The 12,987-nt window shown below is 48.8% G+C and overlaps 1 protein-coding gene and 1 pseudogene across 5 annotated transcripts in view; one reads left to right on the top strand and one right to left on the bottom strand.

Annotated features, from left to right (window-relative positions):
• Positions 1-12,987, top strand: part of LOC149359745 (uncharacterized) — a 49,624-nt pseudogene that overhangs the window by 12,726 nt on the left and 23,911 nt on the right.
• LOC149359746 (uncharacterized) overlaps positions 1-12,987 on the bottom strand; it is a 33,381-nt gene that overhangs the window by 691 nt on the left and 19,703 nt on the right. For all 5 annotated transcript variants that reach the window (XM_089569130.1, XM_089569129.1, XM_089569131.1 and 2 more), the window contains 7 exons: positions 11,307-11,430; positions 9,972-10,324; positions 7,957-8,110; positions 7,111-7,239; positions 5,511-5,722; positions 3,464-3,599; positions 1,119-1,506 (listed from right to left, as the gene is read on the bottom strand). In XM_089569130.1, the coding sequence (XP_089425256.1) occupies positions 1,119-1,506; positions 3,464-3,599; positions 5,511-5,722; positions 7,111-7,239; positions 7,957-8,110; positions 9,972-10,324; positions 11,307-11,430 (1,496 nt within the window). The remainder of the gene's footprint in view (positions 1-1,118; positions 1,507-3,463; positions 3,600-5,510; positions 5,723-7,110; positions 7,240-7,956; positions 8,111-9,971; positions 10,325-11,306; positions 11,431-12,987) is intronic.

The raw sequence follows: 12,987 nt of genomic DNA, 5'->3' as shown, positions 1-12,987 counted from the left end.
GGCGTGGGCAGGATGTTTGGCTTGGTTTATGGGGGTTTAACGTCCCAGAGCGACTCAGGCTGTGAGGGACGCCGTAGTGAAGGACTCCGGAAATTTCGACCACCTGGAGTTCTTTGACGTGCGTTGACATCGAGAGTACACAGGCGATGTGTCACCACGTGCTTTGGACAGAGCGTGTCCTCATGAACTGTCGATCTTCAAGTAAGAAGGTAATTATGATTTGTAATGAATGATAATTGTTGAATGGAGAGTTTAAATGACCGATTTATTAAATAATTAACTACATAAGTCAAATAACTCCTCTAATTACTCCGAGTAATTCGCGCAATTGGTGAATTAGCAATTCCTCCAGAAGTGAACAATCAATAAAATAAAAATTAAGGGAATGATAATAAACCAAGCAAATAATTAAACCAAATGATGTAATTGATTAATTACAATAACCAAGAATGACTAATAAAGACACATCAATTAGAGATACATTAATTAGTGATTAGATATATGTTTAATTGACCGATTAATTAATTACCATCAATAATTACCATCAGTGATTAATTACATTACTAAGTAACAGGAGGCAACAGAACTCGAAATTCATTCGCATTTACGCACGTAAGGCGACTTAAGCGCGCCTTTAATTTAAATATGCACAAAGAATAGATTGTATTAGAGAACTCGAGTCAGCGACATCCTGTTAGGGTTAGGGTGCTAGGGGCAGAAAAGTAGGTGGGCGGGGATACGGTGGCCGCAGGTGGCAAAGGACAAGGCTAATTGGAGATGCATTGGAGAGGCCTTTGCCCTGCAGTGGGCGTAGTCAGGATGATGGTGATGATGCTAGGATAACAGAGTGGAAGGGCTGAAGTGCTTACGACGGCGAACTATGAAATATCAAGCAGCGACATGCATTTCCTTAGGAAATCGGGTATGTCAGATGCCTTCTGAAGAGGTGGGTAGAGGTTTTTAAGAGGGGTGGGGGTAGAGGTAGAGTTATAAATTCTTGCTCAAAAACAACACTGTCTGCAGAATGCTTTCAATCTCTGTTTTTTTTTTTCTTCAAGTGGCAGTTAAACATATACTGATACAGAGCAAGCAAAATGTGTAGAACAAGCACGGCTCACTGGTTAGCAGCGGCCGTAGGGCGTGGTTGGTTCGCAGCCAGGACAGGTGAGAAGAGCGCACTAGGGCTCAGGAAGATGGCGCTTCCAGCTTGGCCACGTGGAGTAGCACTGAGCAGCGGGCCGAACGGGTGAGCGTCGACACCGGTCAGAGCCATCTGGGGGTGCTGGTAGACAGTTGGCTGTGTCGCAGTGGCTCCATAGTAGGCGTGCGTAGAGGCAGCGGTGGCGGCGGCAGCAGCATCGTGAGGGTACGTTGGGGCTGTGGCGTTTGGCCTCTGGTACATCCCCTGTTGCAGTCGAGCGTCCTGGCGCTGTACCGGCTGGACTGCCGGAGGGGACCACATCATCGCGCTGGACGTCCCACATGCTGTTGTCACTGTCTGTGACACTGCAAAGACCGGTGAAGTTCACTGTTTGGTGCTCGCCACAACGTCACAGCGTTCCCTCAACGCCGCACCGCATTTCAAAGGCTTGCCACAGGAGCAACGAAAATCAAACCTAAACATGACCACGTAGTGCCTCAGGTCACACTAGCTAAATGGCATGGACACTTTTGGCAAGCGCAAGCATCAACCTCCCGAAGTATTAGGACCTTCAGGATGCCGCACCGTTACATCCAGCCTAATGACCTGAACGGCAATCATACAAAAATAAATGGGTGTTTTCACTATGGCGGTTTCGCGGCAGACGATGTGTCGCCGTTACCGGCGGATTGACGCTTGTCTAATTGCTGTAGCAAATAGGCGAGAGTGATTGTGTTCACTGCGAGATCGTATCCGTTGAACAAACGCTAATTTCAGCGACAGCTGGTACCCTCAGAGACGTCGAAGATATTAATCTGAACATGTTCTAGTTCCGAGAATGTGTCGATAGGGCACAAAATGCTTCGTCCAGTTTAGGAGCACAGCGAGTGCAACAAGATACGAGTACAACGAGGGACAACCGGCACAAGTAGTAGTAGTAGTAGTAGTAGTAGTAGTAGTAGTAGTAGTAAAAGACCTTTAATCGACCATAATTTATAGGCCGAGCATGTCAACCGCCTGGGCGACCAGAAGTCGCTGTTCTTCCCCTTCAGGGCACAAGTAAAGTAGTGTAAGCCGGCAGCCTGTGCAAATCGATCCTTCGGATTGAAGTATACACCGTTGAAATATTGAGTCACCTTCAACAAATGCGTGGCCTAGACCGCCGCTTATTTTTACCCGAACTTTTTTAGACGCATAAACGCATTCTAAAGCTTGAACGAAAAAATTTTCGCGGAAACAATATTAAGGCGGCACTGCCGAGTTCAATTGGATAACGATAGGAAAATTCGAGGAGGAACTTGAAACAACATACGTGCGGTGTTGCGAAACCATTAGTGCTTGCAATATAGCGTCATCTGCTAGGCCAGCATCATTCATTGCGAGGGGGTTTTCAGTGGGTGCCGCATGATAGCGCTATGGCACGTCAAGCAAGAAGTTTACAGGTTTAGAGGGATTTGACGTCCCAAAGTGACTCAAGCTATGAGAGACGTCGTAGTGATGAGCTCCGGAAATTTCGACCACCTGGGGTTCCTTAACGTGCCAAGAAGTAAATTTACCGGAAACGTACTTTTGTACTCGGTAAATTGCGGCATCTCTAATTTCTCATGTGCGCTTCTAAGACAACTCTGCATTCACTAGACGCGCCTTTATTCAGCTGCAAACGTCGAACCATCGTGGCGCAGTGGAACAGTCCCGTCTCGCACGCCGCAGGCTCGGGTTCGATTGCCGCCCAGGCCAAAATTTTATTTTCTTTTTTGTTCTTCGTTGACAGTTCGTGCCGTTTTGGATTATGGATTGGACTGTGGATTATGGTTTGGCTTGTTTATTTACGGATTGGGATAGGGATCAGCTTGTTGGATGGCTACGGATTAAACAGTGGATCGGCTATGGATTAGTGAAAGCGTAACACATCCTGTCCACGCCACTCATGAGCCATAAAAGGCTACCGCCTTAACAACAATGAACACTCAGTCTTTATGGAACGCCCATCGCATACACGACTGCAGAGGTACGAAGGATGATACAGATACCCATGTCATTCAAGGTAGATTTGAATACGTGGATGACCAAGAAGATGACATAAAAAGACTAAGATGCTAATGCACTTCTGTGGCAGTTGCATCCAACGTTTCACAGTTTTAAAATTTTCTTCTTTCCGCCCTTTTCCCTCCCTTCATTTCATTCACCCCACAGTTCAGTCTACGCATTGCGTGAGACGCTTACCACTCTGTTCCTTTCTTCGTAACCGCATCCTCCTCCTCCTAACCTGCAGATAACTTTCAGTTTCGTTGTCAAAATTGTCGAGCCATTGGAGAGACTTACTCGCTGCCATGTTCGGATGACCAGCCATGCCTGGCATCGGGGCGAATGCACCTCCGTTCGATGAGATTGTGGCCGCGGCGGTGCTGAGTAGATCGTGCTGTGTCGGGTAGACCCCTTGGGTTGGGGCCTGGTGACCCTGGCGGCATTCAAGACACGCGGCTGGTTAGGCGCAGTCAGGGATGCATGAGATATCTTAGTGTTTTGCGTTGACACTCTCTCACAAAAGCCGGAGAATTCGAAAAGAGCTGCAGCACGTATACAGTTATTCCACACCCTAAAGTTTTTACAGACTTAAGAGTGGAAGAAAGGTGTCCCAGAGTGTCCCAGGGCTAGCACATTTTAGGGTGTTCATAAAAACCCTTATGGGGCCCATAAACGCCCTTAAAGTGTTCATAACACCTAATACCATAAGGGTGTTCACGGACACCCTCAAGGTGTTGATGAGTACCCTGGAACAAGGGCGTTGCATCTTAAAGGATGTAAAAATTTTTAGAGTGCACGAAGCTAACCAGCTGTTTCACGTCGCTGAGTCGTGCGACATGACACTTTTTATAGCGCTTCCGTCTCCTATCCCCGTCAGTGACAGTGCCTCCACGTGTGCACGTGCTTTTCTGGTGCCGGTTTGGTTAATTGCGGGATTAAATGTGCCACAAAGGGCTGGAGCTTCTACTTTAACCATTCGGCCACAAGTCGCCTAAAACCAACTCTAGTCAGGCATCGTAAAAGAGGCATCATTATAGGAACACAGAAAATTGTTTTAATATGAAGAGCTCCATGTTTCACAGCTGCTTGGGTACGACTCCGTTCGTCAAGCGTTCTCGGTTGTTTGTTTTTGCAAGCACGAGTGTTTTTGGGACCACAAAATGCGCTGGTTTGTTAATCGGTTTTCATTGACAGGGATGAGTAGTGAATGGATTTGTGGAAATGTCAATTTTTCGAATATGAAGTAAATTTGAACAGTTATGTTCGAATATCAAATTGATCATGGACCGACGAAGCGCTCACGCACTCATTCACAACGTCCTTTCGGTTCTCACGTGCTGTATGCTACACTGAACTTAGTTGAATGAAATACTAAGCACAAGCGTGTTAAGGCATGGTTCGAAGCACCAAGATTGCAGGCTGAAACATACTCCATGTTTACGAGAATACCATGATTATATCGTAATAATGACGGAGCATCATCACTAATATGTTTAGCAGAAGTCTTGTGCCCTGGAACGCGCATGGAGCCCCCTCAAGTCTCAGAGCCACTGCCAGTGAAGATTGCAATGCCTTCTCCACGAACAAGTAAACAGATACTTGTGAATGTACTGCTGGATATTCCATTTGTGTAAATACATAGAAGGTAGAGGTTTCGAAGCGAATGCGAATAACCAACGCACAAGATTCCATTGGCATTCGAACACACCTTTCCCAAAGAAATAGAATTGATATCCTGAAAACTATGTGTCACGATGTGGACAAATGATGGCCCTGCTTAATTAACTGTAATGGTGTGTGTGTGTGTGTGTGTGTGTGTGTGTGCGTGTGTGTGCGCGTGCGCGCGTGCGTGCGTGCGTGCGTGTGCGTGTGCGTGTGCGTGCGTGTGCGTGTGTGCGTGTGCGTGTGTGTGTTTGTGTGTGCGTGTGTGTGTGTGTGCGTGTGCGCGTGTCCGTGTGCGTGTGTGCGTGTGTGTGCGTGTGCAATCTTAGAATATGTTCCTTAAAATTTTAAATTTGAAAAATTTCACCTCATTCGACAATAATTCGTAAAGAACATACTGCTTGCTGCCAAGGGTCTTCTCCGGTTTGCAAGCTCTTCTCAGTGTCATTCCGGACTCTACGAACTTATCACATTTATTGTCGCTCGACGCCTGGCATTGCTGTATGTAGTCCGCATGTCTGTGCTTGGGATTATTTAAAACGAGATTCCCGAAATTAGACTCCTCCTCCGGCCTCTCCGGCTATACATTATTAAATCTCCCCTCAAGTCGTGTCAGAGCCGCGCAAACTCGCCTCGAAGACATGAACTACGACCGCAAAGTAGAAGGCGTGCGCATGCTTGCCTGTGCCGAGGAAGCGACGAAGTTCATCTGGCCGGCCACCGCGTCGTGTCTGGCTGGAGCGTGGTGCTGCGGCTGCGGGTCGAAGGGCTGAGGGGGCCTGGCCACCGCCGCTGGGGTCTGAGGGACTGTCATCGCCGCTGGCAGCAGCAGGGACAGCGACGGTGCCACGGCTGGGGCAGCGGGAGCAGTCAGGAGCGGCACCCAGAGCACGGCTGCAGCGAGGCCGAGAAAAAATTCAGGGGGCACTTTGTTCACCTAAAGAGGTGAACAAAGGACCTCCGAATTCGGAGGTCGTGGGTTCGGATCCCACCGGCGGCATGTGGTTGTTTTTTCTTCTGCTTTTCTATTCAATTAGTTTTCAGCGATAACATATTCAGTAATATTCTGAATCGAACAACAGCACAAAATAAATAAGTAAATTGAAAAATCCCCTGTGCCCCTTGGTTTCTATGGCTGTTGCCTTCTGTCATATTTATAACGAGCCCCTCATTCCCCTTGCCTTGTTTGCTTAGTCTCTTGTTTCATGCATTTCCACGCCGTTCGATTCAGTTGTGCCGCTCTGCCTTGAACGACGAAATCTATTCTCATTGTGGCTGAGGTGTGTAAGGTGCTAGCGAAGGCTTGTGATGCCTGTGGTCTAGGATTCCCGTTTTCGCATGTTTCGTGTGCTCTGGACTACCTCCGTTCTTCCTCACTGCAGCGTCTGCAGTACTGGGATTCCTTGAGTTCTGTACTCTTTATAGACCTCATTTATAGAACGCGAACTTGCCCAGAGCACCTTGATGTGGTCTTATAGGCTGCAGGAATAATTTCCATGAACTAAGTCGGAAACGTCTCCGGAAATAGCCTAGAGCTGCCTGCTGTCTTAGGAACGAATGTTTCTTCTGAATGGATTGGAAACCTTTTGGTTGGGAACGCTGTGCCCTGGGGTTGTATATAGAGGATATATGCGTGAGCTGCTGTCACAGTGATAAAGAACGTATGCCAACACAAGTACGCTCAAAACAAAGCAACTAAACCTCAGCCTCGAAAGCTGTGGAATTTCTTGTCACGAAGGCCAGACTATAGGAGCTGAAGGATTCCGTTCGCATGTGATCGCTTGAGACTGAGTAACGTCGATCGAGTGAGACTTGAACATGAAACCAGCAAGCGTGCTGTTATCATGTCTTCGCAAGCCACCCGGGTGACGAACTCGTCGTAACCTATTGAGATCGGATGCTGTCAGTCTCGAAACGAGAGATAAGCAGAGAGGAACGATGTTGCAGTTGCGTAACGAACCCGACTCCAAAATGAAGGACGCGCTCATGCATGAGGCATTCGAGAAATTATTGGTCACTCGCGAACTAAAACTGCCGTGCACACCAAAAGATGCATACAGCAAACCAACTGCACGCATTAAGAATCTATTCCTACCCTACAAGTCGCCGTTGTTGACCAGATCACTGAATCCGCAGCACGGTTGTGCGCTTAAAGCTGCTCACATATTGCGCATACGAAATTCTATGGGGCTCAGAAAACTACACGAAATTATCCGTGCATTCGTGATATTAGACGGGGCAACGTGCTCCATCGTATAGGACAGGATAGAGACAGCGCTCACGTCTGGTGGCCAGTCCCGCCGCCATTTGGGGAGCAGCAGGCGGTGGAGCAGAATCCGGGAACCACTCCTGCGGTTGGGCACCGCTTCCAGCCACGCTCGACATGGACGGACCGTCCACTGGGGGGCAGGCTGCGGAGACGGCGGATGGAAGCTGTAGTGCTTTCATGAGAGTTGTAAACTGTTCTCTCGGACCTTCTTTAGATCTCAGAGACCCCAGCTGCTGTCGTTCCGAAATAGCACCCATCACGGCTGCATTTGGGGCTATACCCTGAGAAACGCTTGACGAAGATGTTTGTCTACAAAGGAGCTATAACCGTATGACAAAGATTCGGCCCAACTGCACACCAAACACAGTGACGCTGAGAGAAGTGCGAGTCATGAGTAGCACTCTGTAATTTTCATTCCCTTCTGTCCGTAAAGTGTGGTAGCGCTCTACCCGTGTCTCGAAGCTTTACAGGAGAACGTATTAGCGTGCAGCGTCGCCACTCCAGCAGGGCGATGGCAATCGTCTGTAAGCGCAGTTACATTGTGGCCGAAGCGTCGTCTGACCCTGCAGAGATGATAGCACGGTAGCACCATGGCTGAAACATTCCAATGTAGAAACAACCCGCCATTGTGGCTCGGTGGCTACGGCGCTCGCCTGCTGACTATTTGTGGTATTAGTTCCTGAGTTCCGTTTCCTGGACGGCCTCATTTCGATGGGGGTCTGCAAGCGCAACAATAGAACGTCTCTTTTAACTCGTAATAGGCATTAACCGTACTCCCCATGCATACACCGAGATGCTTTTTTTGTTGCAAAGAACGTTAGATCTTGGAACTTTATCAAGATGCGAGAAAAAGACTTACGCACGGCCGCGCAGTCCCTACCGCAGGCCACCAACGGTATCCGGGCATCCATCTGATGAATTGCTGGAGCTCGGAACTGACACACAGGAGGGGCAATGATTCCGCTGGTAGCATCATGCTGTTGCGCTGACTGGGCAGCAAGGCGCCGCTGCTCCTGCAAGGTTCAAAATAAATCAATCAGTTTATCGACCAGTGATCAACTCGTCATCTTATGATGCTGAAATCATGAGGTCATGAGGAGGGTGGAGGCGGGTGGGTGAGGCCCGTAGGTGGGAGACGCATTTTTACAGGATGTGCAGCGCGGAACAGAGGGTGTTACGAAGGAAGCACCTTTCGGGCACGGGGGGTGCCGGGATGGCGCCCTATCAGCTCCGATACACTATGAACGCTGGGGGGTGGATGTTTCGGACACACACAGACACCATGAGTTTTTCGCCGAAAGACGACTATACTATGTTGGGGAGGAGGGATAACCGCAAACTTGACAGGACTGAAGATCGAGAAGAGGACAGGACGAGCGGTCCTGTCCTCTTCTCCCAGGACAGGACGAGCGGTCCGCTCGTCCTGTCCTCTTCTCGATCTTCAGTCCTGTCAAGTTTGCGGTTATCCCTCCTCCCCAACATGTCTGACCAACTGGCCCAAAGCTTCCCCTTGTTGAACGATTATACTACTAACGCAGAAAAAGATCAACAAATCGATAGCATTTTAACCCGCTTTGATATCGTGAACACTTGACACCGCTCGAAAGCGCCAACTTACACCATTTTCCTTGCTAATGGTCAAGGCCGTAGTGAAGGCGTGTCTTGAAGGATTGTATCAACTCCCCTTGACCGCCGCCCTTCGTGCAAACGTAGCAAGCAGCCATCACATTGAGGTGATCCGTGGAGGATCGGTTGTCGGGACACCCTTTGGCAGTTCACTGAAGTCCCAGGCGGACTCAAGAGAACGAAGAATCTGGTTGGTTTGATTTGTGGGTGTTTAACGTCCCAAAGCGACTGAGGCTATGAGGGATGCCGTAGTGGAGGGCTCCGGGTAATTTAGATCACCTGGGGATCTTTAACGGGCGTGGTAATCGCTCAGTACATGGGTATATGCCTTATTAGTTAGCGAAGCCTGGCTACTAACGCCAAACGTGCGACGCATTCGTCATTTCGCAGGCTTATAAAGTATGCTTAGCGCCTAGACGCGTATGCGTTGGGCTTAACGGCACAAGTTGGACAGCCGATAGCCTGTATCGCTCACTACAAAACTTTGTGGCTGCCTGCGATCGGTCAGCGCATTTGTGGATATCGGCGTACACGCAATATTATATAGCTGTACAATTCATAGAGCAATCTTTTTTCGGGGGGTGGGGGGTGGGGGTAAGGCATGTAGGGAGGTTCATTATCTTCATTCTTTCCTGCTCTACAAGAAGCTGTTCGGAGCTGCCTCAAACCTGCCCACTGCCAATATGGCAACACCCTTCGATCTATTTTTTTGAAGAAGTTGTGCGAGTTGTTGACGCCACCGTTGCCCTCTGGCCTCCATAATAAACGATCTCTGCCGCTAAGGTGCGCGGTGAAAAGGAACCGAAGCAGTCGACGCCATTACGGACTGCTCGACTTGCAACGGCGGAGAAAGGGCAACCTCCGCAGTGCACGCTACACGGCAAGAACACATCTGGCGGCACGCTGTCACGTGATCAGCAGCCATTTTTATTGGCGAGCGGCCTGTTGTCATGTTGTTGATGCACTGTCGCCCTACGCCGGCGGGGGCAGGTCAGCTGCGCGGCCTGTCCGAATTAACCATTACGTACGCATAAGCGCAGGTAACATTTACGCTTAGTTTTCTCTCCTTGAGGGGCACCTGACTTTGATGGATCCAAATGGTCAGTCCGAGTAAACCGGAGGTTCGAGTTCGAATCGACCAGATTACACGATTACACGGTACGACCAAGTGTGTGTAGCTTAAACCGGGTTTAACTTTAACCCCGTGCCTAATTCGGTGCAGCATGAGCGATAACTCCCGCTTCTCACTTCAAAGGCTGCGGAGGGGCGCGAAGTCGACGCCATGGCGTGGACGAGGGCCGTGCGCCTTGGTGTCGCCGTCTGCTTCGGCGTCTTCCTCGTCTGCCGGGGGGCGGCGGTGGCGGCGCCCCGGGTCCTGGTAATGCCCCCGGCCGCCGCTCGACGCCGGCGGCGCTGCATCGTCAGACGGCGCTTGGTGCTGCTCGCCTCTTTACCCAGCTCGTGCGACGCTGTGCCGCTGCGCTCCTTGGCGGTGACGGCCGGCGGCTCCTCGATGCCTTTCTTCAGTCTGGCGGCGATCTGCTTGGCCCGCCGCTCCTGCTCCTTGCGGCGGCGAGCGTCGCGAGGGTTGTACACGTAGTCTGCGGGCAACAGAGGGAAGCCGATGCTTGTACCAGTTGAAGTGGTTTGCTTTGGTTTATGGGGTTTAACGTCCCAAAGCGACTAAGGCTATGAGAGACGCCGTAGTGGAGGGCTCCGGAAATTTCGACCACCTGGGGTTCTTTAACGCGCACTGACAACGCACAGTACACGGGCCTCTAGAATTTCTCCTCCAAAGAAATTCAACCGCCGCGGAAGTACTTCAGGCGACAGAGTACGAAGATGGGAACATGAGATTACGCAAGAATAAGTCGGCACGATAAGATGCGATGTTTTGAAAAGTTTGTTAAACAGAGCTTCTTCCACGCGAAACGAGTCGACAGGGCATTTATACCCTTCTTAGCCACAAGAGGCACACACTTCTAATGAATAGAAAGGATGGAATGGTTTGCGGAAATAGGTGTAGTGCGATGATTCGCAGCAGGTTGCCGATTTCGGTGACAGCACACTGCAAGATGGAAATGCGGCTCAAATCTGCAAAGAAAACCAGCTTGCCTCCAAATAGTGCGAGCATTCAAGGTTCACTGTTAATAATAATAATAATAATAACGCCACCTGTCATCGGTGGAGCGATACACAGCGATCGGCGAAAGCTAAGAGTCCACATGTATTTTTATTTCCGTGGGCCTGCGGCTATGTAGTCTGCGACCGCAACTATTCTTTCACGAAAAACTAAAAACAAAATGAAAGCGAGGTGAGTTAAAAAGAAAGAAAGGCGAAAGCTGGACTTTTAATTCGATTTAATAGAAAAATCGACCGCACAGAACGATAATTCGAAGTTTATAATGATGCTCGGCGAGTGTAGATCGAAGTCAAGTGATAGAAAGACGATTTGAGATTCGTCTTTAGTGCACCTTTAAACGCGCGTGCTACACACAAACTTAACCGTACAGAACACTCGATTTCGAAATTTTACTTCATTGCTCCGGATATTGCGGAAAGCAGCAGCAGGTCTTCACTGACCAGGGTACTTCTTGCGATGCCTGACGGCCTCCAGTGCCGCCTTGCGCCGGTAGAGCTCCTTGTCGGCGACGCTCAGCGCCAGCCACATCTTCCCCAGACGGGTGCTCACCTTCTGGTTGTTTTCCTGCACCACGGCGTATACCAACGGGACGAAGTGTATACAGGGTGTTTCACCTAAGACTTTACACACTTTTTAAAAATAGGCTTTTTTTTTTGTGCTAGAAGAGCGCTTTTTTTTCAGCATAGCAATGTCTGTGGCGCAGTACATCAGAATACAGCAAAGACGTGCTAACTAGCAGGCTGGTTAACTAATATAGAATAGTTCACTTTTGAACTATTACGCATAGGCTCCTTAATTATTGAGAGGCGTGCACAGCCCGCCGTGAGTAATATCCATATCAGTTTTGAGAATTTCGAAAACGTGGTTACCCTTGGCGCTGTGGCCCAACAAATTCTGGCAGGCGCCATAATACATGCTCTGTCGAGAAGCTTGCAGGCAAAGCAACCTCTCCAGTACACGCAACACGTCGAAATAGCCAAAATAAGTTGGGCCACTGCGCCGAGTGCAAGGGCGTTACCGAAATTAAAAAAAAAACTGATATGGATATTACTTACGGTGGACTACATTCCTCTTAATAATTAAGGAGCCTGGCGATAATAGTTAAAAAGTTCAAAATTCAGTATTAGTTAACAAGCCTGCTAGTTAGCACATCTTATCTCTATTCTGATGTACTACACCGCTGACATTGGTACGCCGACAAAAGCGCTGTTCTAATTCAAAACGCCTATTTTAAAAAAAATTTGAAAACTCCCAAGTGAAACACCATGTATAAGCTCCTTTGTGCCGCGGCTGGCAATCAGTCATTGTCAGACAACGTTACATAGCAGGGCTGGAATTAGGCAACGATCAATCTCTTAATTCAATTCCACACTCTTATCGCCCAGCAAGCCAACTGCCCAATTCGCTAGCCCCAGCGCGCAGTCCTTTCCCACACAGCTGCAAAGCGTGCGGGAAAGCACTGCGCGCAACCACTGATAAAGACGTAATGGCTGTCTCTTATGTAGTGACTCATCGACCCTAACGTGTTTTGTTGCCTTTGATCTGCAGTCAAGACGCTCCGAAGTGCACATCTTTTTCAAGCTACCCTGACACACGCGTCGTAAGTGTACCGTTGAACAACTTATCACACCTCATCCACGAGCGTACCGTGCAATGAATCTTTGATGTAGCTTACCAACTCCCGAAAATAATTCCTTTCATTCATGACGACAAAAATTATTTCATTTTATCAAGGTTACCTCTCAAATTAAACTATACTGAGCTTATTTCAACTTTCCATAACAAATTTTCTCCAATTAATCATTTTTTAAATGACCACGCACCTTACGATTATGGGACTACCTCAATCCCACTAAAGCCTTGTAGCTTCCTTTCCAGTGCTTTTATCATGCGGGAACGCGGGATTGAACAATTAGACCCTCATTGCATTCATGCATATCAGTATTAGGTTCATCTCATGGTCGCGAGTTCAAAGGTCGTTACTCCTTCGTCAATGTTATTGTCAGATGAAACTCAACAACGCAGCGACTTTTCTCCGTCAAAGGACATCGATCCAGCCAGTGGCGTCGGCCATTTCTCGTGACCCTGCTAGTGTGACAAAGCAGGTAGTGGCATGATAAT

This window comes from Amblyomma mixtum, chromosome 2 (genome assembly GCF_055824585.1).
Source record: "Amblyomma mixtum isolate Tamu chromosome 2, ASM5582458v1, whole genome shotgun sequence".
In the NCBI taxonomy this organism is placed as follows: domain Eukaryota; kingdom Metazoa; phylum Arthropoda; class Arachnida; order Ixodida; family Ixodidae; genus Amblyomma; species Amblyomma mixtum.
This window is presented reverse-complemented; position numbering and strand designations above follow the sequence as displayed.